The sequence below is a fragment of the Phyllobates terribilis genome, unplaced genomic scaffold, assembly GCF_046119375.1.
Source record: "Phyllobates terribilis strain yellow unplaced genomic scaffold, ASM4611937v1 Scaffold_2__4_contigs__length_985480577, whole genome shotgun sequence".
Taxonomy (NCBI): domain Eukaryota; kingdom Metazoa; phylum Chordata; class Amphibia; order Anura; family Dendrobatidae; genus Phyllobates; species Phyllobates terribilis.
Window position 1 is genome coordinate 664702009 of NW_027362762.1, and position 23294 is coordinate 664725302.

At 44.7% G+C, this 23294-nt stretch overlaps 1 protein-coding gene across 1 annotated transcript in view; it reads left to right on the plus strand.

Moving 5' to 3' along the window:
- Window positions 1-1157: 1157 nt before the first annotated feature.
- STRIP1 (striatin interacting protein 1) overlaps window positions 1158-23294 on the plus strand; it is a 43603-nt gene continuing 21466 nt past the window's right edge. The window contains exons 1-14 of the mRNA XM_073666839.1: window positions 1158-1342; window positions 5487-5556; window positions 9852-9926; window positions 10026-10160; window positions 10231-10351; window positions 17417-17485; window positions 17598-17704; window positions 18399-18526; window positions 18602-18784; window positions 18948-19165; window positions 20275-20340; window positions 20423-20486; window positions 22517-22588; window positions 22675-22749. Coding sequence (XP_073522940.1) covers window positions 1220-1342; window positions 5487-5556; window positions 9852-9926; window positions 10026-10160; window positions 10231-10351; window positions 17417-17485; window positions 17598-17704; window positions 18399-18526; window positions 18602-18784; window positions 18948-19165; window positions 20275-20340; window positions 20423-20486; window positions 22517-22588; window positions 22675-22749 — 1506 coding nt within the window. The 5' untranslated portion in view covers window positions 1158-1219. The remainder of the gene's footprint in view (window positions 1343-5486; window positions 5557-9851; window positions 9927-10025; window positions 10161-10230; window positions 10352-17416; window positions 17486-17597; window positions 17705-18398; window positions 18527-18601; window positions 18785-18947; window positions 19166-20274; window positions 20341-20422; window positions 20487-22516; window positions 22589-22674; window positions 22750-23294) is intronic.

A 23294-nucleotide genomic window follows, 5' to 3' on the forward strand; every position in this document is an offset into this window, starting at 1 on the left:
ACTAGGCAGCAGAGGCCAACTCACAGAGGAAGTGGGACGCTTGTGTGGGGGACGGTGGGAAAAACTTACTGTGTATGTTGGGGGGGCATCATTCTATGAGGGGGCTTATACTGTGTGGAGACATCATTCTGTGTAGAGAGGGACTGTGGGGGGCATTTTACTAAGTGGGGCATCATTCTCAGTGTTGGGGCATTATACTTTGTCAGGTGGAGGGAAAGTGGGGGCATTTTGCTATGTGAGGGGCTTTGCTCTGTATACAGGGGTACAGTGATGGCATTATACTGTGTGGGGTAAGGTATGGGGGCACCATACTGTGTGGAGTGGGGTTGTGAGGTTGTTTTACTGTGTGTGGGCATTACCCTTTATGGGGGGCTTTGGAGGCATCATACTGTGTCGGGTGGAGGCATTTTGATGGGTGAGGGGGGCTTTGGGAGCATTACTCTATACAGCAGTACAGTGATGGCATTATACTGTGGGGTGGGCTATGGGGGCATCATATTCTGTATAGGGGGCTGTGAGGTTGTTTTACTGTGTGTGGGACTTTGTATTATACTGTGTGTGGGGGTGTTGTGAGGGCATTATGCTTTAAGGGGGGCTTTGGAGGCATCATACTGTGTGGTTGGGCGCTGTTGGGGGATCATACTGTGAAATTGTACTGTAGGGGCATCATATTGTGTGTGGTGGGCACTCTGGGGCCCATGAGTGTTGTACTATACACCAATGGCCTTCATATGTAACACTATTTCTGTGTGGGCGCATATATAGGGCTCAGTGAGGCCAGTGCAGTGGTTTAGCATACAATATACATTTCCTGGGACAATGTGTCCCCCTTTCCTTTTACAGTTGGGAGACTTGTTTATACCTTTCAGATCCCTTCCTAAAACCTGTTTCCCTCCAGACATCCAGCCTAACCTTGCATCTTATAACACCTCTTATCCTCCTGCCCTAGAATAACCATACCGCCCATAAGGACATAGATAAGGTTATGTGAGTTTAGTGACTAAGACCAGGCCACTGTCTCCTCATCGTTCTCATTTCTAGCCATCTTTCCCAGTATGCAGCCGGCAATGCGTGCAGCCGGCGCGCTCACATGGCTCTCGGGAGCCGCTTGGAACGCTGTACGTCCAATACGCGGAAGTGTTTGCGTTCCACATGACGCAATTCACGCAAGACTCTGTTATCACGATACCTTGTTCTCTGAGGGTGTTTCATACGGAAGATGGAGGCCTCCGGGGCGCTGTGTGTCAATAATAAAATGAGAACCGGTGTAGGCGGCGGTGCCGGGAGTCCTCAGCCCGGAAAGGGGCGAGAATACAATCGGAACCAGCGCAAGGATTCGGAGGTAGACCGTGGTGTAAGGGTTAAATGGCGGTGCTGATGTGTCACCCGGGGAATATGAGGAGCCTCCTAATGACCTGTGCAGCTTATATACAGAGTGTCACAGTATATATAGACTCACCATCCGTATAGTGTGCGGTGCTGCTTCCGATGCCGGGTGTACACTGTGGGCACCTTTGTGTGATGGGTGAAGACATCTTTTCTGGACTTGCATGTAGTATAATGCATTCCATGCTGCTCAGTGCTGTTCAGGGCTCACCATCAGATCATCTCTCTCCCTCAGGTGAATGCACATACTGGGCTAAGTGTACATGGTGTCTGATGGCTCTGTCTTCTTTGCTCCCTTCTGTGAACGATGGGGGTGGGAGAGACGTGCAGCCTCTCAATGGGTCTTACTGGAGCGAAAATGACCATTTCAGCTTTTGGATGACGATGAAACTGAAAGCCTGCCTATCCTGAATTTTTTTTCCCGACCATATAGGACACCGCTAAGTTTTCCATAAAATTGTACACATGCAGGTGACTGCATATTAAATAGGATTCCATTTGGGATTCAAAAGAGCAGGGTTTTTTTGGTGAGCGAATGTCAATGATTGATCCAGATCACCAAAAAGAGCCAAACTGCCCATCACTAGCTTCTAAACGGGAATGTCCTGGTGTAGTCTTTGAAGGGGTCGTCACGGATTATGTAAACTTTTATTGTGTGGCCGTCACTGCCCAAAAGAATGTATTTCCGGACAGCACAGTGTCTCTGCACGCTGTCAGTCCTAGGTGCAAATCCCACCAAGGACAACATTTGCAAGTAGGTTGTATGTTCTCCATGCCACTCAGAATGGAGAAGTACTAATCTGATGAGATATATATATATATATATATATATATATATATATATATATATATATATATATATATATATATATATATATATATACACAGTGCCTTGTGAAAATATTTGGCCTCCTTAAACTTTTCTACCTTTTGCCGCATTTCTGGCTTCAAACCTAAAGATATAAAATTCTAATTTTTTGGGGGAAGAATCAACAAGTGGGATACAATCGTGAAGTGGAACGAAATTTATTGGGTATTTTAAACTTTTTTAACAAATTAAAAACTGAAAAGTGGGGCGTGCAATATTATTCGGCCCCCTTGAGTTAATACTTTGTAGCGCCACCTTTTGCTGCGATCACAGCTGCAAGTCGCTTGGGGTATGTCTCTATCAGTTTTGCACATTGAGAGGCTGAAATTCTTGCCCATTATTCCTTGCAAAACAGCTCGAGCTCATTGAGGTTGGATGGAGGGCGTTTGTGAACAGCAGTTTTCAGCTCTTTCCACAGATTCTCGATTGGATTCAGGTCTGGACTTTGACTTGGCCATTCTAACACCTGGATACACTTATATTTGAACCATTCCATTGTAGATTTTGCTTTATGTTTGGGATCATTGTCTTGTTGGAAGATAAATCTCCGTCCCAGTCTCAGGTCTTTTGCAGACTCCAACAGGTTTTCTTCCAGAATAGTCCTGTATTTGGCTTTGTCCATCTTCCCATCAATTTTAACCATCTTCCCTGTCTCTGCTGAAGAAAAGCAGGTCCAAACCATGATGCTGCCACCACCATGTTTGACAGTGGGTATGGTGTTTTGAGGGTGATGAGCTGTGTTGCTTTTACGCCAAACATATCGTTTTGCATTGTGGCCAAAAAGTTCGATTTTGGTTTCATCTGACCAGAGCACCTTATTCCACATGTTTGGTGTGTCTCCCAGGTGGCTTGTGGCAAACTTCAAACGAGACTTTTTATGGATATCTTTGAGAAATGGCTTTCTTCTTGCCACTCTTCCATAAAGGCCAGATTTGTGCAGTGTACGACTGATTGTTGTCCTATGGACAGACACTCCCACCTCAGCTGTAGATCTCTGCAGTTCATCCAGAGTGATCATGGGCCTTTTGGCTGCATCTCTGATCAGTCTTCTCCTTGTTTGAGATGAAAGTTTAGAGGGACGGCCGGGTCTTGGTAGATTTGCAGTGGTCTGATACTCCTTCCATTTCAATATGATCGCTTGCACAGTGCTCCTTGAGATGTTTAAAACTTGGGAAATCTTTTTGTATCCAAATCCGGCTTTAAACTTCGCCACACAGTATCTCGGAGCTGCCTGGTGTGTTCCTTGGTCTTCATGTTGCTCTCTGCACTTGAAACAGAACCCTGAGACTATCACAGAGCAGGTGCATTTATACGGAGACTTGATTACACACAGGTGGATTCTATTTATCATTACCAGTCATTTAGGACAACATTGGATCATTCAGAGATCCTCACTGAACTTCTGGAGTGAGTTTGCTGCACTGAAAGTAAAGGGGCCGAATAATATTGCACGCACCACTTTTCAGTTTTTAATTTGTTAAAAAAGTTTAAAATATCCAATAAATTTCGTTCCACTTCACGATTGTATCCCACTTGTTGATTCCTCCAAAAAAAAATTAGAATTCTATGTCTTTATGTTTGAAGCCAAAAATGTGGCAAAAGGTAGAAAAGTTCAAGGGGGCCAAATGTATGTATATATATATATATATATATATATATATATATATATATATATATATATATATATATATATATATATATATATATATATATATATATATAAAATAAATAAATTTCTTTATTTTTTTTTTTTCTTCTTCTTCCTCCTTAGGCATGTTAGTGAGGTGTTGTACAATAGACGACAGCTCATCACTGTTGGACTCTTTTTTTTTTTTGTTTTGTTATTTTTGTTTTTTTCTCTCTAATTAGAATTGTTTATACTCAGGTGAGCTGGAGACTGAGCAGAGGGATCCCAACAGACAACATTAAAACTGAATGTGATTGAGCAGCCTGCAATGTATTATCATACTTTCAAGATCAAGAAGCAAAACTGTTAGGCTATGTGCCCACGATGCAGAAATGAAGCAGAAAATTTCTGCAGCATTTCTGCATCTCCCTGGCAGAAAAAACGCACGCAGATTGTGCATGCGTTTTTCCTGCAGAATACATGCGGATTCACATGCGCTTCCGCATGCAGATTGACAAGCGCTTTCCAGGCGATAGCATCACTTGGAAAGTGCTTGACAACTAGGTCACACTGTATAAATCCATGCAAACAGCTTTGGATTTATAACCGTAAAAATAAAATAAAATAAAGCTATACTCACCCCTGATTTCCCGGCGTGGCTGCAGCGCTGCTTCCTGGCTGCCGGCATATCGCGAGACAGAGCGGTGAAGGGCCTGCGGTCACATGACTGTGACGTCACCGAAGGTCCTTCAGCGATGCCGGCATGCAGAGAGAGGACGCCGGACAGGTGAGTATAAACTTTATTTATTATTTTATTCTTTTTTTCACAGGTACAATGGTACCCAGGTCTGGATGAGAGTCTTCTCTCCTCCAGACCTGGGTACCATCCGCACATAGAGACGCATAGAATTCGCTTGTAGAAATGTACAGACGCGCATTCTATGCGTCTCAATGCAAGTCAATGGCGGCGATTACGCTGCGCTTCCGCAAAATTAAATGACATGCTGCGGATTTTTGTACGCAGCATAAACGCTGCGGAAAAATCCGCAGCATGTGCATAGAACATGCGGAATTCCGCAGCATAAACGCTTGAAAAACGCTACGTGGGCACCCAGCCTCAGGCCATGTTCACAGGATCAGTATTTGTAAGCCAAAACCGGGTGAGGAGGAACAATCAGAGGAAAAGTATAATGGAAACATGTCACCACTTCTGTATTTATCACCCACTCCTGGTTTTGGCTTACAAATACTGAGTTATATACTGAACATTTGAACGTGGCCTAACAGTGAGAAATCATATCACATAAATTCCTTGTATGTTTGCTATTATAGACCTGTTGTATATCAGTTTGTAGATGCAGACTGGAGTTTGTGAACAAGATTTAAAGGAAGCCATGTAAAATGTATATTTATCTCTGTAGCCCTTTAAATCTGTACAAAGCTATCCCCAAAATAAGGGCATACCCAGATTACTAGAGTTTCATATATCTATGTAGGGTAGGGTGTTCTACCAGCATGTGTTATGGAGTAAATATATTTATGTACTACTGGAGCTGCTGTATATTTTTCTCTATATTGTTTTTTTATACAGTTTTGTTCTTACAGGGTTGTTCCGAGTCTCCAGATCTAGAGTTTGTTTATGCGGATGCTGATAAATGGGCCGCTGAGCTGTCAGGTATGTAGATTTATATAGTGTGACCAAGTTAATGGTTTAAAAAAAGAATAAAAATGGTAAAAAAAACATTATACTTACCTTCTGATGGCCCCCGATCTCCTTATCCGATGCGTCCGGTCTTCCCTTTGTCTCGCGGTTGTGTAAAAGGACCTGCCATGACGTCATTTAGTCATGTGACGGGTCACGCGACCGCCGACATGACTAAATGACATCATGGCAGGTCCTTTTAGACCATCGCGAGCTGCTGGGAAGCCAGGACGCATCGCGATGGAGAGATGGAGACAAGGGGCCATCAGAAGGTAAGTATAATGTATATTTTTTATTTTAATTCTTTTTTTTTTTTTTTTTTTTTTTTTTTTTAACAGGTACTATGGTACCTGGGTCTGGAGGAGAGTCTCCTCTTCTCCAAACCCAGGTACCATCCGCACATTGAATCGCTTAATATCCGCATGTGCACATGTAGTCGTGCGGATATTAAGCGATTCAATGCGAGTCAATGGCGGCAAAAACGCAGCGATTCCGCAAAATAATTGGTAGTGCTGTGGATTTTTCCGCAATGATAATCCGCAGCGGAAATTTCCGCAGCATGTGCACAGCACATGCGCATTATCATTGGGGAACATTGCAGACCTTCTACCAAGCGTTTTTTTAGGCTATGTGCCCATGATGCAGAAATGCTCCGGATTTTTCCTGAGCTTTTCTGCCTCTCCCTGGCAGAAAAAACGCATGCGGATTGTACATGCGTTTTCCTGCAAGGGACATGCGGATGTGAAGCGTTCTTCACATGCATTTCCGCATGCTGGTTGACAAGTCTTTCCAAGCGATTTTAGCATCACTTTGAAAGTGCTTGTCAACTTGGTCACACTATATAAATCCATTCAAACGACATGGATTTATATAGTGTGACCCCAAAGAATGGTTAAAAATAAAAAAATAAATCTATACTTACCTTCTGATGGCCCCCGGTGTCTTACTTCGCTCCGTCCTGGCTGCCGGCAGATCGCGGTACACTGAAGGACCTGCCGTCACATGACTATGACATCGGCGCAGGTCCTTCAGTCCACCAAGATCTGCCGGCATGGTAGGACGAGCGCAGCGGGGGCCGTCAGAAGGTAAATATAACATTTATTTTTTATTTTATTCTTTTTTTCACAGGTTCTATGGTACCCAGGTCCGGAGGAGAGTCTCCTGTCCTCCACACCCGGGTACCATCCGCACATTGGAACGCATGGAATGCGCATCTACATATACAGTGATGCGGAATCCATGCGTTCCAATGCAAGTCAATGGCGGCGAAAACGCAGCGCTTCCGCAAAATAATTGGTAGAGCTGCGTTTTTTTCCGCAATGATAATCTGCAGAGGAAATTTCCGCAGCATGTGCACAGCACATGCGGATTATCATTGGGGAACATGGCAGGCCTTCTACCATGCGTTTTTTAAGCGTTTCTGCAGCGTTTTTGCCGCTGCGGAAAAGCTTTAAAAACACATAGTGGGCACACAGCCTTATAGTAAGCATAGAGGCCTTATCACAGCGTAACAAGAGTGGTTAAGTGTCTGCCAGAGACTTCTTGTGCTGCTTACCTACGTAGATACAAAAGTACAGTAAAGCCCCCCTCATACACATTAAACAAATGTTGGCCGTGCCGATATCGATGGCTTCGGCTTATATTCTGTGTATTGGGGGTGCCGGCCAACTGATTCTCGGAGGACGTGTTGATTGGACATGTCTAAGTTCAGACTGCCTGTCGCTTCTTTTCTCCGGAGAGAAGTCACCTGCAGAGATGTCTATTGGATTCTTTCTCATAAGGACATATGGTCAAAGCAACATGCTCCTGACAGCCATCAATGGTGTATGGGCGCTTTTAGGTAAAATCCATTGTGTCTGATCTTATAGCCGTTCTTTGGGCAGACCCTAAATGCCATTGATCAGCAGATCCTGTAAAAATCAGGGTTGGGCTATTAAGTATCTAATGTTTGTGGCCAGCACAAAGGAGATGCCCAATTTCTTATCAATGTAAACAATCCAATCTAAGGAAGTTAATTCACTAGCTTTGCCATCTTGTGTGTGTGTGTGTGTGTGTGTGTGTGTGTGTGTGTGTGTGTGTGTGTGTGTGTGTGTGTGTGTGTGTGTGTGTGTGTGTGAAGGCATAAAAACTATGAATTAACACATGTGGAATTATATACTTAACAAAAAAGTGTGAAACAACTGAAAATATATCTTATATTCTAGGTTCTTCAAAGTAGCCACCTTTTGCTTTGATGACTGCTTTGCACACTCTTGGCATTCTCTTGATGAGTTCCAAGAGGTAGTCACCGGAAATGGTCTTCCAACAATCTTGAAGGAGTTCCCAGAGATGCTTAGCACTTGTTGGCCCTTTTGCCTTCACTCTGCGGTCCAGCTCACCCCAAACCATCTCGATTGGGTTCAGGTCTGGTGACTGTGGAGGCCAGGTCATCTGGCGTAGCACCCCATCACTCTCCCACTTGGTCAAATAGCCCTTACACAGCCTGGAGGTGTGTTTGGGGTCATTGTCCTGTTGAAAAATAAATGATGGTCCAACTAAACGCAAACCGGATGGAATAGCATGCCGCTGCAAGATGCTGTGGTAGCCATGCTGGTTCAGTATGCCTTCAATTTTGAATAAATCCCCAACAGTGTCACCAGCAAAGCACCCCCACACCATCACACCTCCTCCTCCATGCTTCATGGTGGGAACCAGGCATGTAGAGTCCATCCGTTCACCTTTTCTGCGTCGCACAAAGACACGGTGGTTGGAACCAAAGATATCAAATTTGGACTCATCAGACCAAAGCACAGATTTCCACTGGTCTAATGTCCATTTCTTGTGTTCTTTAGGCCAAACAAGTCTCTTCTGCTTGTTGAATGTCCTTAGCAGTGGTTTCCAAGCAGCTATTTTACCATGAAGGCCTGCTGCACAAAGTCTCCTCTTAACAGTTGTTGTAGAGATGTGTCTGCTGCTAGAACTCTGTGTGGCATTGACCTGGTCTCTAATGTGAGCTGCTGTTAACCTGCGATTTCTGAGGCTGGTGACTCGGATAAACTTATCCTCAGAAGCAGAGGTGACTCTTGGTCTTCCTTTCCTGGGGCGGTCCTCATGTGAGCCAGTTTCTTTGTAGCAGTTGATGGTTTTTGAAACTGCACTTTGGGACACTTTCAAAGTTTTCCCAATTTTTCGGACTGACTGACCTTCATTTCTTAAAGTAATGATGGCCACTCGTTTTTCTTTACTTAGCTGCTTTTTTCTTGCCATAATACAAATTTTAACAGTCTATTCAGTAGGACTATCAGCTGTGTATCCACCAGACTTCTGCACAACACAACTGATGGTCCCAACCCCATATATAAGGCAAGAAATCTCACTTATTAAACCTGACAGGGCACACCTGTGAAGTGAAAACCATTTCCAGTGACTACCTCTTGAAGCTCATCAAGAGAATGCCAAGAGTGTGCAAAGCAGTCATCAAAGCAAAAGGTGGCTACTTTGAAGAACCTAGAATATAAGACATATTTTCAGTTGTTTCACTCTTTTTTGTTAAGTATATAATTCCATATGTGTTAATTCGTAGTTTTGATGCCTTCAGTGTGAATGTATAATTTTCATAGTCATGAAAATACAGAAAAAAATCTTTAAATGAGAAGGTGTGTCCAAACTTTTGGTCTGTACTGTGTGTGTGTGTATGTATATATATATATATATATATATATATATATATATATTATATTATATTATATTATATTATATTTTATATTTTAATATTCTTTTTAATAACATTGTAGTTTTACTTATAGGGTGGTGAAAGTTTGGGCCTTGGCCTAATTCTGTTTTGTGCTAATTGCATAGCGGCATAAATGTCTCTTCTGTCCCAGGAGTTTGCTGCAATGTATCCGTGTAGGATGGGGCTGGATGTTCAATCCACAGAGGATCACCGATATTGCTTACAGCAAACTTTTCAGCCACTGGATATTAACAGGAGTGTTCAGTCCCCAAAAATGTCCATTCTGTATGTGAAACGAGGGCACATGAGCACGCTCCATACTATACTAGTCACAAGTGAGGGCTTCTTTGCCTGCTCTAATAGATCCATCAGAAATATTCATACATAATTAATGTCATTATGGAACTTCAATGAGCAATGTAAAGAGAGACACCAAATCCAGCAGGGAGTTCGTGTCTTGAGCCCGTGCACGACGTTGGGGAGCAGTCTGCAGCTTCATTGTGCTGTGGTATTTTGGTGCTATGAATATACTAACTGTATTATGTCTCCATCACAGAGCTGTACAGTTACACCGAAGGCCCCGAATTTCAGTCTAACAGGAAATGTTTTGAGGATGACTTGCGATTACATGGTGAGCTGATAAAAATGGCTTTGTGTCCATCTGCCGCCATTTGTCTTTCTGTACTGGTGCTCTGGTTACTATGTGCTGTACATTAATTTTTTCTTTAAGTGCCTGATAAAAAGTGGACAGAGTTGGACATGTCCCAGCAACGCGCGCATACCATGAGGCTCCTCGATGCTCTGGAGGTCACGGCCAGAGAGAAAAGGCTGAAAGTGGCCCGGGCAATCCTGTATGTGGCACAGGGTAAGTAAAGGGCATTCTGTTCTGACTTGATTATATACATATATATTTTAATATAATTTTTTTTTTTTAGGCACTTTTGGGGAGTGCACATTGGAGACAGAAGTACAGACCTGGCAGCGACATAACATCTTCCTGCTGCTTGAAGCAGGTGCATTTAATGCCCTTGCGGAGCTTCTTAACATGGAAGTGGAGTGAGTAGGAAATGATGCTATGAATACAAAATTTAAAAACAATTCAGTTCCTTGATACTTGTGTATTTTCCTTCTTGCATGTCTATGATTTTATTTGTGCACATTTTTAATTTTGAGAGAATTTTGTGCAACTGAAAGTCATTGTATGTAAATGTACATCCAGAACCCTGTGCCAAAAGTAAACTATGTGCCTATCCTATAGCTCTGCGTGCCAGTTTTATTCTTGCAGGTTCCTTTGGGAGGATTCTGTGCATGCATCATTGCTGTACTGTTCAGGGATTGGCCATCTTTATAATGTAAGGATTGGCTGCTGTGATCGCTGGGGGTGATCGCAGCCTTTTCCCATTAGTTTCATGTTACACTGCTCTTATTATTTCTTTGTCGCTTCATTGGGGGACACCGGACCATGGTGTACGCTGTTGTCGCTAGGAGGTTGACACAAGGCAAAAAAGAAATAGCTCCTCCTCCGCAGTATGCACCCGCCTACAGGCACCAAGCTCACCAGTTTAAGCTTAGTGTCTGTAGGAGGTAGACTGGATCCTAACAGATCCAACCCTGTTGTGTTTTATTAATACTTGTTTATTTTTCAGATACAGCTCTTCAGAGTTAACAGGTAACACTGCGTCCCCTGTTAACCCATTTCACAAGCAACTGAGAGAGCAGTGTGGCACCCCCCACATCGCCCACTCTAGGACCCGCTGGGCAGGACCTATTTCCTGTCACCTCACAGTGTCTCAGGGTGATTCCTGGTGGCCAGTTCTTGCCTATTCCCCACACCTGCCCCCTCCTTGGAGCGGCCTGGGAGGGAGACTGTGGTCCCTGCGGTGACCTTCCCCCGATTCTGGGGTCGACACAGTCTCCTGCACTGTCCAGTACGGTCAGTGCGGGAAGGAGGAAGAGCCAGGATCCCCCCCCTATCCACAGAGGACCTCCTCTTCGTCTCCTCTTCTGAGGATGGTCAGAAGAGTTATTGGGACCTTAAAAAACAGAAAGGTACAATCTCTCCTGCTGCCTCACAACCGCAGGTCCCAGGCCCCTCACAACTCTGGTTATGGGCTCCCAGCGCTGCCTGCCATTCCCCTGACCTCCCGCCCCCTCCCCCCCTCCTTCACATCAAAAATGGGGCTTACTTCAGCAGCGCTTCCCGGGCCACGCCCTCTCTCCTCGCATCTTCAGCGTCCCCCTCATTCCCCACCTCCTCCTTCTCCATTATGCGCGGCAAAACTGCCCACGCTTTCTCCGTCGGGGGGGCGTTCCTCTTACCGGCGGGTATACGCCCCCTCCGGCAATCACCCAATCAGGGCTGAGGAGCATTGTGATGCTTCCGCCACGCCCACAAGCTCTCCCGGGGATCTATCTGCGTCCGGGTCCTTTAAGCCCGCCCCCATTCCTTCCGTCTATCAGAGACTTGACGCCCCTCATCATCAGGGCAGCGCGCTCTGCTCCTGCCCGGCCCCTCTACGCTGTTCTGGTCTGGCGACCTCACTCTGCCTGGCTGCTTCATCACCGCAGCTCTGCTCCTGGCTCCAGCGGCACCACTCTGCCTGGCAAAAGCGGCCCGCTCCAGCCTCAGCTCCCTAGTTCCGACGGAGAACACGGGACCGTGGTTACTTCAGGACCTGGTTGGCTCTGCCATGGCACCGACCCACACCCTTTCCTGCCCACAGGCTCCCTCCTCTGCAGTATCCCTGGTCAGGCACATATGCCCAAACCCAGGGAGCTCTCTATCCGTCCTTCTCACATAGTCACATACTACGCCTGTGCTCTTTGCAGTACTAAGTGGCCCACAGGTCTCACGACAGCTTTCTGCTCGACCTGCAAACCTCCTGCCATGCTGGCACCCCAAGATCCCCCCACCACCCAGGACGAAGGAACTCCCTCTCCTCCGGAGTGGGCTGTTGCTATGTCCCAGTTTGTCTTTGACCTCACCAAGGTATCTCAATCTCTGGTGCAGGTCCTAGAACTCTTGCCTTTGTTATCCACGGCCACCAGTGCTCCGAACGTTCCCACGGACGAATCACAGGCACCCCTCCCCCCAAGGGCGGACTGAGAGTACGTTCTCTGAAACGGACTCACACAAGCTCATCCTCCAGCTCTCCAGACTCCAAGATGCTCCCTGCATCTCACACCTCTTCCCCGGAGGTCGCCCTTGGATCTAACTTGGCATCAGATTCAGCCCTGGTTCTGACACGGACCAATATTCCAAGATTCAGGACATGGTTGACAGCCTTATATCGGCCGTCAATCAGACTCTGCATGTTAAAGAGGACGAGAGCCCTTCTCAAGACTACTCCGTTTCCTTCAAGAGAATCAAGCGCCCGGCACGCACCTTTTCTAACCATTCAGAATTTGATGTTGTCTTTCAGAAACAGTGCGATTATCCAGAAAAGCGCTTCACAGGAAAGAAACAGTTACACATGCTATACCCGTTTAACCATAACCTTGTCAGCAAATGGACGGAGTCCCCATCAGTGGATCCTCCTGTCTCTCAGCCAAGACGGTGCTGTCTCTTCCAGACTGTTCCTCCCTCAAGGACACTACGGATAGACAGGTTGAGGCCTTGGCTAAGTCAACCTTCGAGGCTGCTGGCGCCTCCCTTTGTCCTTCCTTTGCCTCAACTTGGGTATCAAAAGCAATGTCCGCATGGGCCAAACAGCTTAGGCAGGGCATCTTAACGGGGGTTTCCCCGGACGATCTGGCTGACCTAGCGGATTAGATCGCCCACACTGGAAAATATTTGCTCACGGTGTCCCTCGACGCCGCTGCCTGCTCAGCCCGTGTCTCTAGCAATATTATTGCCTTACGTAGAATTCTTTGGCTGAAGGCTTGGAACGCCGACCCGGTTTCCAAAAAATCTCTAACAAATCTTCCTTTTCAAGGCTTCAGGCTGTTTGGGTCTAAGTTAGACCAAATCATTTCTGATGCCACTGGGGGCAAGAGTACCTCCCTTCCCCAGCCCAGACCTAAACGCCCCTTTCCTAGGAGACGTTCCGGGCCTTTCGTCAGTTCGCTCAACTGGGCTCCTCCTCTCAACAGGACCGTACTCCAGCACAACGAGAGAGACTTAAGCCTTCCTTTAAGCCCACTCTCAACTGGCGCGCAAAGGGTCGTTCCTCCAAGCCCTCTGGATCCCGATCACGATCCAGCAGATTTTCCTCAGCATGGCGGGTCACTCCCACCTTGGACTTCTCCCCGGGTGGGCAGCCGTCTACTTCTGTTCCGAGATTCTTGGGTCTCGGCTATAGAAGACGCCTGGGTCAAGGAGATTGTGAACTCCGGCTCCAAAATCGAATTCAACGCCAGGCCAGGAACACTATTTCTCAGGTCCCGCCCCTCACAACCATCTCTGCTTCCCGGATACCTTCAGGCCATTGCCTCCCTTCTGCGCTCAGGAGTCATAGTTGCCGTCCCCTTTCAGGAAAGGTTTTTCGGTTCTTACTCCAATCTTTTCGTTGTTCCAAAAAAAACTGCTCACTACGTCCGATCTTGGATCTCAAACAGCTAAACCGTCAAGTACTCACCACGCACTTCAGAATGGAGTCCCTCAGGTCGGTAATCGCCTCAATGGAAGCCGAGGAATATCTATGTTCAGTGGACATTTAGGACGCGTATCTGCGCATCACATCAGAAGTTCCTTCGCTTTTTTTCTTCTAGAACGCACATTACCAGTTCACTTCCCTCCCCTTCGGCCGCGCCTCTGCCCCGAGGGTTTTCACAAAGGTAATGGCGACGGTCAAGGCCATTCTACGAGCCAGGGGGATTGTAATTATCCCCTACCTCAACGACCTGTTAATCAAAGGCCCCACGTTCAGGGACTGTCTCCACAGCCTCCAGATCACCTTGAACACACTCTCTCGGTTAGGCTGGCTGATAAACACAGACAAATCCTCCCTGGTCCCATCACAACGTGTAACCTTTGTAGGAATGCAGTTCGACACGACCCGTGCCCAGGTCCTTCTTCCGAGGGAAAAGAAACTCTCTCCGACCCAAGTCCACACTCTCTTTGCCTATGCATGAGTGTCCTGGGGAAAAATGGTGGCAGCTATGGAAGCTGTGCCGTTTGCCCAGTTCTATACCCGGCCTCTTCAAGTGGCCCATCTGTCGGCTTGGGACAAGGACCCGTCGTCTCTAGATCGACGCATCAGGTTGCCTCTTCAAGTGAGAAAGTCCCTAACCTGGTGGACCAGCCCCTCTTCCTTCAGACCCATGAGGTCATTCCTACCGCTTCGCTGACAGGTGGTCACGACTGATGCCAGCCTCATCGGTTGGGGGGCAGTCTTTCTTCACCACGCGGTGCAGGACCGGTGGAGTGCCCACGAAGTCTCCCTACCGATCAACATCTTGGAGATAAGGGCAATTTACCTGGTGTTGCGTCACTGGCAGGAGATTCTAGCAGGGTTCCCAGTCCGCATACAATCGGACAATGCCACGGCCGTGGCGTACATAAACCATCAGGGAGGAAAGCGCAGCAAGCCCGTCTTGAAAGAGGTGGCAGTAGTGCTAGTTTAGGCCGAGAAGACAGTTCCGGCAATCTCAGCAGTCCACATTCGGGGGGTCGACAATTGGGCGGCCGACTTCCTCAGTCGGCAGGGCCTTGCCTCCAGAGAATGGTCTCTACATCCCGAGGTGTTTCATCAGATTTGCTTACGGTGGAGCATGCCGGACGTCGACCTCATGGTGTCTTAGTTAAACCACAAGGTCCCATCCTTTGTAGCTCGGTCCCGTGATCCACTAGCGATCGCTCAAGACGCGCTAGTCATATCATGGTCTCCGTTCCAGCTGCCCTATCTCTTTCCCCCCTCTATCATTGATCCCTCGAGTCGTCAAAAAGATCAAGACAGAAGGAGTACCGGTAATTCTAGTAGCCCCGGATTGCCCCAGACGCGTCTGGTACGCAGATCTAGTAAACCTGCTCGTCGACTCCCCCGGAGACTACCGGACCGTTCGGATCGCCTCTCTCAAGGGCCTATTCTTCGTCAGAGTTCTCGTTCTCTGAATTTAATGGCATGGGCGTTGAGGCCGCAGTGTTGAGGAAGGCGGGTTTTGCTGACCACGTCACTCAGACCCTAATTAACGCCAGAAAACCCGCAACCTCGCGCATATACCACAGAACCTGGAGAGCCTTTTTTCGTCACTGCGAGCAAGATCAGCTAGCTCCCATGTCCTTTTCGTTGCCTGTCATTTTGGCCTTTCTTCAGTCTGGCCTGGAGACGGGACTCTCTCTAAGCACACTGATAGGCCAAGTTTCGGCCTTGTCTATTCTATTCCAACGTAACGTGGCTGGCCGTCCTCAGGTCAAGACGTTTCTACAAGGGGTGGCTCACCTGGCGCCACCTTATCGCCCTCCGGTGGATCCATGGGAGCTTAATATGGTCCTAAGTGTTCTCCAACAGCCCCCGTTTGAACCCATTCAGGACATCTCAGCCTTTCTTCTCTCCTGGAAGGTGGCTTTTCTGGTGGCTGTTACCTCAATTAGGAGGGTTGCAGAGCTCGCAGCTCTCTCTTGTCGGTCGCCCTTTCTGGTCTTCCATCAAGACAAGGTAGTGCTCAGGCCGGTGCCTTCCTTTTTGCCGAAAGTAGTCTCCTCTTTCCACATCAATGAGGACTTTGTTTTGCCTTCTTTCTGCCCGGCCCCAGTGCATCCACGGGAGAAATCCCTGCATAAACTGGATCTGGTCAGAGCTCTACGTGTGTACCTTTTTAGAACGGCATCCCTTCAGCGTTTGGACGCCCTGTTTGTCATCCCTGAGGGGTGTTGCAAGGGTCTTCCTGCTTCCAAGTCAACCATCTCCCGTTTGGATACGTTCAACCATTTTGGAGGCATATCGCGTCTCAGACAAACCTCCCCCTCCGGGAGTAAGTGCTCACTCCACCCGTGCGGTGGGGGCCTCTTGGGCGGTCCGCCATCTGGCTTCGGCTTCTCAAATCTGCAAGGCCGCAACTTGGTCTTCACTCCACACCTTTTTTAAGGTTTTACAAGGTCCACACGTATTCTTCGGCTGATGCCAGTCTTGGACGGAAGATCTTGCAGGCGGTGGTTACCCGCAGTCTGACCTAGTCTGTGGCTATCTTGTGTTCTCCCACCCAAGGGACTGCTTTAGGACGTCCCATGGTCCTGTGTCCCGCAATGAAGTGATAAAGAAAAAGGGATTTTTGGTACTCACCGTAAAATCTTTCTTGGAGCCTTCATTGGGGGACACAGCACCCTCCCTGATTTTGGGCATATGTCCAGTTGGCCCTGTTGGGCATCTAATTTTAGTTTTCACTGTTGTGCCCCTTTGGGCATTGCATTGTTGGTTATTTTATGTTCCTCCTACTGCTTTAGCCACTAACTGGTGAGCTTAGTGCCTGTAGGCGGGTGTATACTGCGGAGGAGGAGCTATTTCTTTTTTGCCTAGTGTCAACCTCCTAGCGACAACAGCGTACACCATGGTCCGGTGTCCCCCAATGAAGGCTCCAAGAAAGAGATTTTACGGTGAGTTCCAAAAATCCCCCTTTTGGGCGGCTCTAGAATTTGTAGCTGCACTTATTCAATCAACATGAAGACTGCTCTTTGAAGCCCTATTAATAAAAGATTGTCCAGCACAAGCAGCCAAATACTTGTAAAGCAAATGTGAATCTGGTTTTGGATGTGCAGATTAAACATTAACAAAAGGATACCCCAGAATTTTGATCCAAGGGCAAAAACAAAAGCTTATTTTTATGGAATTTTAGTGTAATTTTACAAGATATGGGGAATAATACAGGTCCTGATTATAACACTGAAGATCATAACCTTATTTTGATGAATTCCTTCGTTATGTTCATACAATGTTTGTCAGTATCCTCTGATTTGAGGCGGGCACCAAAGCACAGTCGACCACGTTTTGGTTCCCAGTGGTTACTGTTAAAAATGATGTCCACAATGTGGCTCCGTCTGCATCATCAAAATCAATGGCCCCGTCAGTGCAAACATCCCAATCCCATATTCCAGGGCTTCAGACATAAGTCCCAATGAAGCTACTGACAATAACGTAAAACGCAATGTGAACATAGACTAATGAGAATGTGTGTGATGTCTTTCAGGAACAGCGCAGCCTGTAGTAATGCTGTAAGGAAGCCTGCAATCTCCCTGGCTGACAGCACAGATCTTCGGTAAGGGAAATGTTTGCTGACTAATACTTTCAAAAGCGATTTCATTTTGATTTTACTTTGGTTTAAAATTGTTGAGGGTTTTAATTTTTTTTCAATTGCTTTTGTTCTTCAGTGTTCTCTTAAACATCATGTACCTGATGGTGGATACACTATGTGAGGAAGGGGAAGCCGATAGTGAGGACTGGAAAACCATGAGACAAACTTTCCGTGCCGAGCTAGGTATGAAACGGATATGGGATGGAATCTAGCAGGGCTGTGGAGTCGGAGTCGGTATAAAATGGACCAACTCCTAAAATATATAATAAATTGGGTACAGTAATTCAATGCAGTTTGTGGGGAATATTTTTTTCATAAGAATTTGGGAAAGTTATGAAATGTCCTATAAATGTCTGTCCTATTCCTGATCTAAGGGTCTAGACTTTTAGCTGAGATGCATCTGTGCGACTGTAAATTTATCACTTAAACATGAGCCATGTATGAGGGAGTCGTGGAGTTGGATGTTTGGCTTACTGACTCCACAGCCCTCAAATCTAGGAAATCTATTTGTAAGGCTCTGGGTACAAAAATACAATGAAAACCATCTCTCCGATCATAACTGGTGAATCAGTATGCAGAACCTGGTCCATTGGGCTCTTCTTTCAGTTAACTGGTACAACACACAAGTAACGTCAGGCCGGCTAGTCAAAAGAAGAGCTGCGGATGCCAGGAGGTATCAGGCGGTTTTGAACTCTAAAGTCTAGTGGCCAAAGATTACTGATTGTAGTTGAAGCAGATTTACTATAATCAGATTTAATTTTCAGAATATTTATTAGCTTCTATAAATGAAGACTTTTTTGCTGTTTAAAACATTTCTAACGAGCGATCTACTTCTGTATAAGACTAATCACTGCTTTGTCTTATCATTCTAATGCAGGATCCCCCATACATAACAGCGAGCCATTTGCTGTGATGCTTTTTGGGATGGTTACAAAGTTTTGTAGTGGTCATGCTCCACATTTTCCTATGAAAAAGGTGCTGTTACTGCTCTGGAAGACGGTGTTGGTAAGTTCATGATTGTATTTTTATTGCTTTTTCTCTAGTTTTGTGCATATTTTGTAATAACCTGCCTCTTTTTAGTGCACTTTGGGTGGGTTTGAAGATTTGCTGAAAATGAAAGCTGAAAAGCGAGAGATCTTGGGGCTTCCACCTCTTCCTGAAGATAGCATTAAAGTAATCCGGAGTATGAGAGCGGCATCTCCACCAGCTTCTGCATCTGATCTGATTGAGCAGCAGCAGAGAAGGGGCCGTAGGGAGCATAAGGTAAGCAGTGGCTTGCTTTATAGCATATACTTGATTAAAGTAGAATAACTCGACCCTAGAATAAACCATCTAAACTTACTAATGCACTTTTTATGGTATAGACGATGCAATAAATTAATCCAGGGAGATACATCATATAAGTGGGTTTTTCGTCTGTTTCTAGGCACTCATTAAGCAGGATAACCTTGATGCATTCAATGAGCGGGATCCATACAAAACAGATGATTCTCGTGATGAAGAAGAGGAAAATGATGAAGACAACAGCTTGGAGGGAGAACCGTTTTCCATAGAACGGGAAGAAGTCATGCCCCCATCGATCACTCAACCTCCTACTGATCGCCTTGCATTTCCAAAAGGTTTACCTTGGGCGCCAAAAGTGAGGTGAGAGCAAAAATATGGTTAATTGGAAAGTCCAGAATAAGTAGTTAACGTTGTAGTGTTAAAGCGAGAATATGTAATTAGAAAATGACTTATGGTTTAAATAAATTTGTTAATTATATGAATACATTTTTCCCACATCACAAGCTTTATTAAAAATAAAAGCTAGAAATCTTGCAATTTTCAGACTAGGCATTTGAGCTTTTTTAGACTTCACTTCCTGTTGTGTCAAGAAACAACACCTGTACATAGCCACAATAGCCTGTCTTTTGTATCTTTTGAAGTGTCTAATGAGCTTGTGCAAAGGTCATTATGAAGGGAGGAGGAGCAAGGTCAGCTGTTGTGATTGGTGAATCTTGTGTTATCAGCCATGTATAGAGGTGTTACTTACCTGTGATGATAATGAGCTTGCTGAAAAATCTTCTTGTAAGAACAGGAAGAATTAGTTTAGAAAAAGCCTCCTTGGCAAGTATGAAAATTGCTAGATGACTAATTTTTAGTTTTTTTGTTTCTAATAAAGATTATGATATGAAAACAAATGTTCAAAACATTTTTTTAAAATACATGTAACACAAAAACCCGATTTAAACTATACGTCATTTTCTAACACATTCTATTTAATGAAATATATAGGTAGCCATTTATCTGTGCATGTTACCGATGGAAGGACTAAAGATTAAAGGGATATTCCCATCTCCAAGATCATATTCCAATATGTAGTAGGTGTAATAATAGCAAATATCCCCAATTAGAAATGTAGTATAGTTTTTCTGATTCGCTATGTCTTTCTCCATGTGCAGGGCATTGCAGGACCTTAAGTATCCATGGTTACAACCACTAGCAACTAGCTATGTGTCACTGTTTCTTTGGTCGTAACCATGGATACTTAAGGTCCTGCAATGCCCTGCACATGGGGAAAGAGACATAGCGAATCAGAAGAACGATAGTATATTTCTAATTGAATGTATTTGCTAATGTTTTTACTACACCTACTACATATTGGTATAGGATCTTGTAAATGGGAATACCCCTTTAATTTTTTGGGGGGGCTGATGAATGCATCAGACCTATTGCAGTTCTATATATATTATTTTGTGCTTTTCCATACTCAGAGAGAAAGATATTGAGATATTCCTTGAATCGAGTCGCAGTAAGTTCATTGGATACACTCTTGGAAGGTAAGATGGATTACATGACCTAATTCCTAGTTTAGATGAATGTAAAGGCTGTGCTTACTATGATGTCTCTCCTATTTCACAGTGACACAGATACAGTAGTCGGTTTACCGCGCCCTATTCATGAGAGTATACGCACTCTAAAGCTGGTAAGAAACCCGCCAATATAATTATAGGTCAATCCACCTGTAGACGTTGTGTCTTCTATATTGTTTTCTTTTAATTTAATTCAAAGAGGATCTGTCATCAGGCCAAACATGGACCGTTTTTGCTATTCTTTCATTCCTGCTACTCCCCTCAGTATTTATTCTTTTTTTTTTTAATTCGCATTGCCATATGGTTCCAGAGATCTGGGCCTTTTTTAGTTAGTGCCAATTTTATGGTCTTTGCCTAGGGGGCATTATTCTCAGGGTAATAATGCGGAGTTGTGCTTTTGAATGACAACATTCATCCTTGCACATATTGTACTGGAGAACTGGAAAAAAATTCAAAGTCTGTTGAAATTGCAAAAGAAAGTGCAATTACTCAATTGTTATTTTGGTTTTTTATTTACCATGTTCACTATATGGTAACAATGGCCTGGCAATATGATTTTTTGGTGTTTTTTTTTTAAGTGGTGAAAAAAAAAAATCAGAAATTTGTGACAAAAAAATATTTTGCTTTTGTCGCACTTTTACTAGACCTGTAATATTTTCATTTTTCAAGATCTGGGGCTATGTGAGGGCTTTTTTTTTTTTTTGCGCCCTGAGCTGATGTTTTTACTGATACCATTTTGGGGCAGATACGATGTTTTGATCTCCTCTTATTGCATTTTATTGCAATGTTATGGCGGGAAAAAAAATCTGGCATTTTGATATTTTTTTTTCGTTATGCCGTTTACTGTTCAAATTAATTTATTTTATATTTTGATAGATCGTACTTTTACGAACACAGAGATACCAAATATTTGTATTTTTTTTAATGGGGCAAAAGGGGGGCGATTTTGAAATATTGATTATTTTTACTTTTTACTGTTAGTCTTCTTAGGGGGACTTGTATAGCACAAGTGATCAGATGATCGCAGCTTCATCTGCGCTGCTATGTGTAGCTAAAATCACAATCTCCTATGAACGCCAGCCACGGGCTGGCTTTCACAGGATTGTAATGACAGGCACTGGGGTCATCACCAGACTCCCGGCTGTCATGTCAACCCATCGGCAACTCGCAATCACGTCACGGACACACCGATGTGAGTGTGAAATGACCTGCTCCCCTGCCGGCGTGTGTTAAATGCCGCTGTCTGAGATTAACATCAGGATTTAACAGGTTAGCAGCCGCGAGTGGAGCTCCGCTCCACCCAGCTGTGTTGGTTGCATGTGCTGACTAATTTAATCAGTCCTCTTGTGCAGGGAAAGATGCGGGATCGCCGCGTGAGCCCGCATCAAAGGCAGGGACACGACACGTGACGTAAGTTTATGTTCTACGTTAAGGGTTTAAAGCCATTGTACATAAAGCATAGTGATACAATTTAAATCCACATGCAATGATGGATAGAACTGAGAATTGTCATATTTTAAGGCAGACTCTCAGAAAATAATTTAAAAAAAAAAGTGGTCTTCGCCCCCATTGCAGAAGATATCAGGTAAATACTAATGACTTTAACCCCTCTTTTTGCCCATTCAAGAATAAAGAACTAGAAATATAAACATATTTGATATCTGTTCTGTAAAAATCGATGTGAAAATGTAAAATTAATTAACCCATGTGACAATGCAATAAAGAGGAAAAAAATTAAATGTCAGAATTGCCTTTTTTTATTTTGGCACAACAAATATCCCAATAAATGCAAGTAAACACAATCAAAAATGACAATAATTTTGTTATTTTTTTGTATACAAAGTTAAATTTTTTGGGTTTTTTTTTGCTACATAAATATATATACTGTACAGGACTAGGTTTGCTATGTTTGTACTGATCTGAGGAATCATGCTCATTTTTACCCCGCATTGTACGCTGTGAGAATGAAAAACCCAAAAAACAATGCCAAAAATATTGTTTCTATTGCCATCTCACCATAACGGCGATGTCCATGAAAAAATAAAGGAAAAAAGTTATGTCTCTTGGAAGCAGGATAGTTAACAATGAAAGCGCAAAAACAAATATTTTGTAACCACAGTTTCTTCTTTTGCCTCTTCCACAGCACAAATATACATCCATAGCTGAGGTCCAGATTCGCCTAGAGGAGGAGTTCATAAGGTGTCCTCTGTCAGGCGTAAGTGGTATGCTAGTAAATGAGTTTCATCTGTTTCTTTAAGCGTCTATCCATCTGTTTTAATGACACTTGTACTTGTTCCTTAGGGTGAAGAAGAGGTCGAACAGGTTCCTGCAGAGATCTTATACCAGGGTCTGCTCCCCAATTTACCTCAATATATGGTGAGTAGGGATGGGCAGACCCTTAGAAGTTCGGTTTTGTCCAAAGTTCGGTTCAGGTACCAAAACTACCCAAATCCCATAGAAGTCAATGGGATTGAAAAACGAACGTAGTAAGGACTAGAGGGCTGCAGAAGTCTTTCTCTCTCCTTCCAGGAGTACATAGTTTAGCACCGGACACTAGGTGTCCGGTATAAACCCCAAACTTTGCAGTTTGGGTTCCCTCATCTCTAATGGTGAGTGCATAATGTCTGGACCTAGAATGGCAATGAAATTGTTTTGCAAGATATTGGTTGGGCAATGAGCAAGCAAATCTTACCTCTCCCTTCATCCACGCAACTAAATAAAGCATAGGTGAGTTACACATTTACAGCTTTTTTCCTGATAGGTCTTCATGGGTGAGCATCAGTGATAGAGGATGGGAGTAAGGCCATGTTCCCACTTAGCGTAAATGCTGCGTTCCTTTGTGCAGAAAATCCACTCCATTTAACAAGTCAAGCAGACTGGATGCAATTCCTTGAAAACTCACAAGCTGTGCGTTTAAAGCA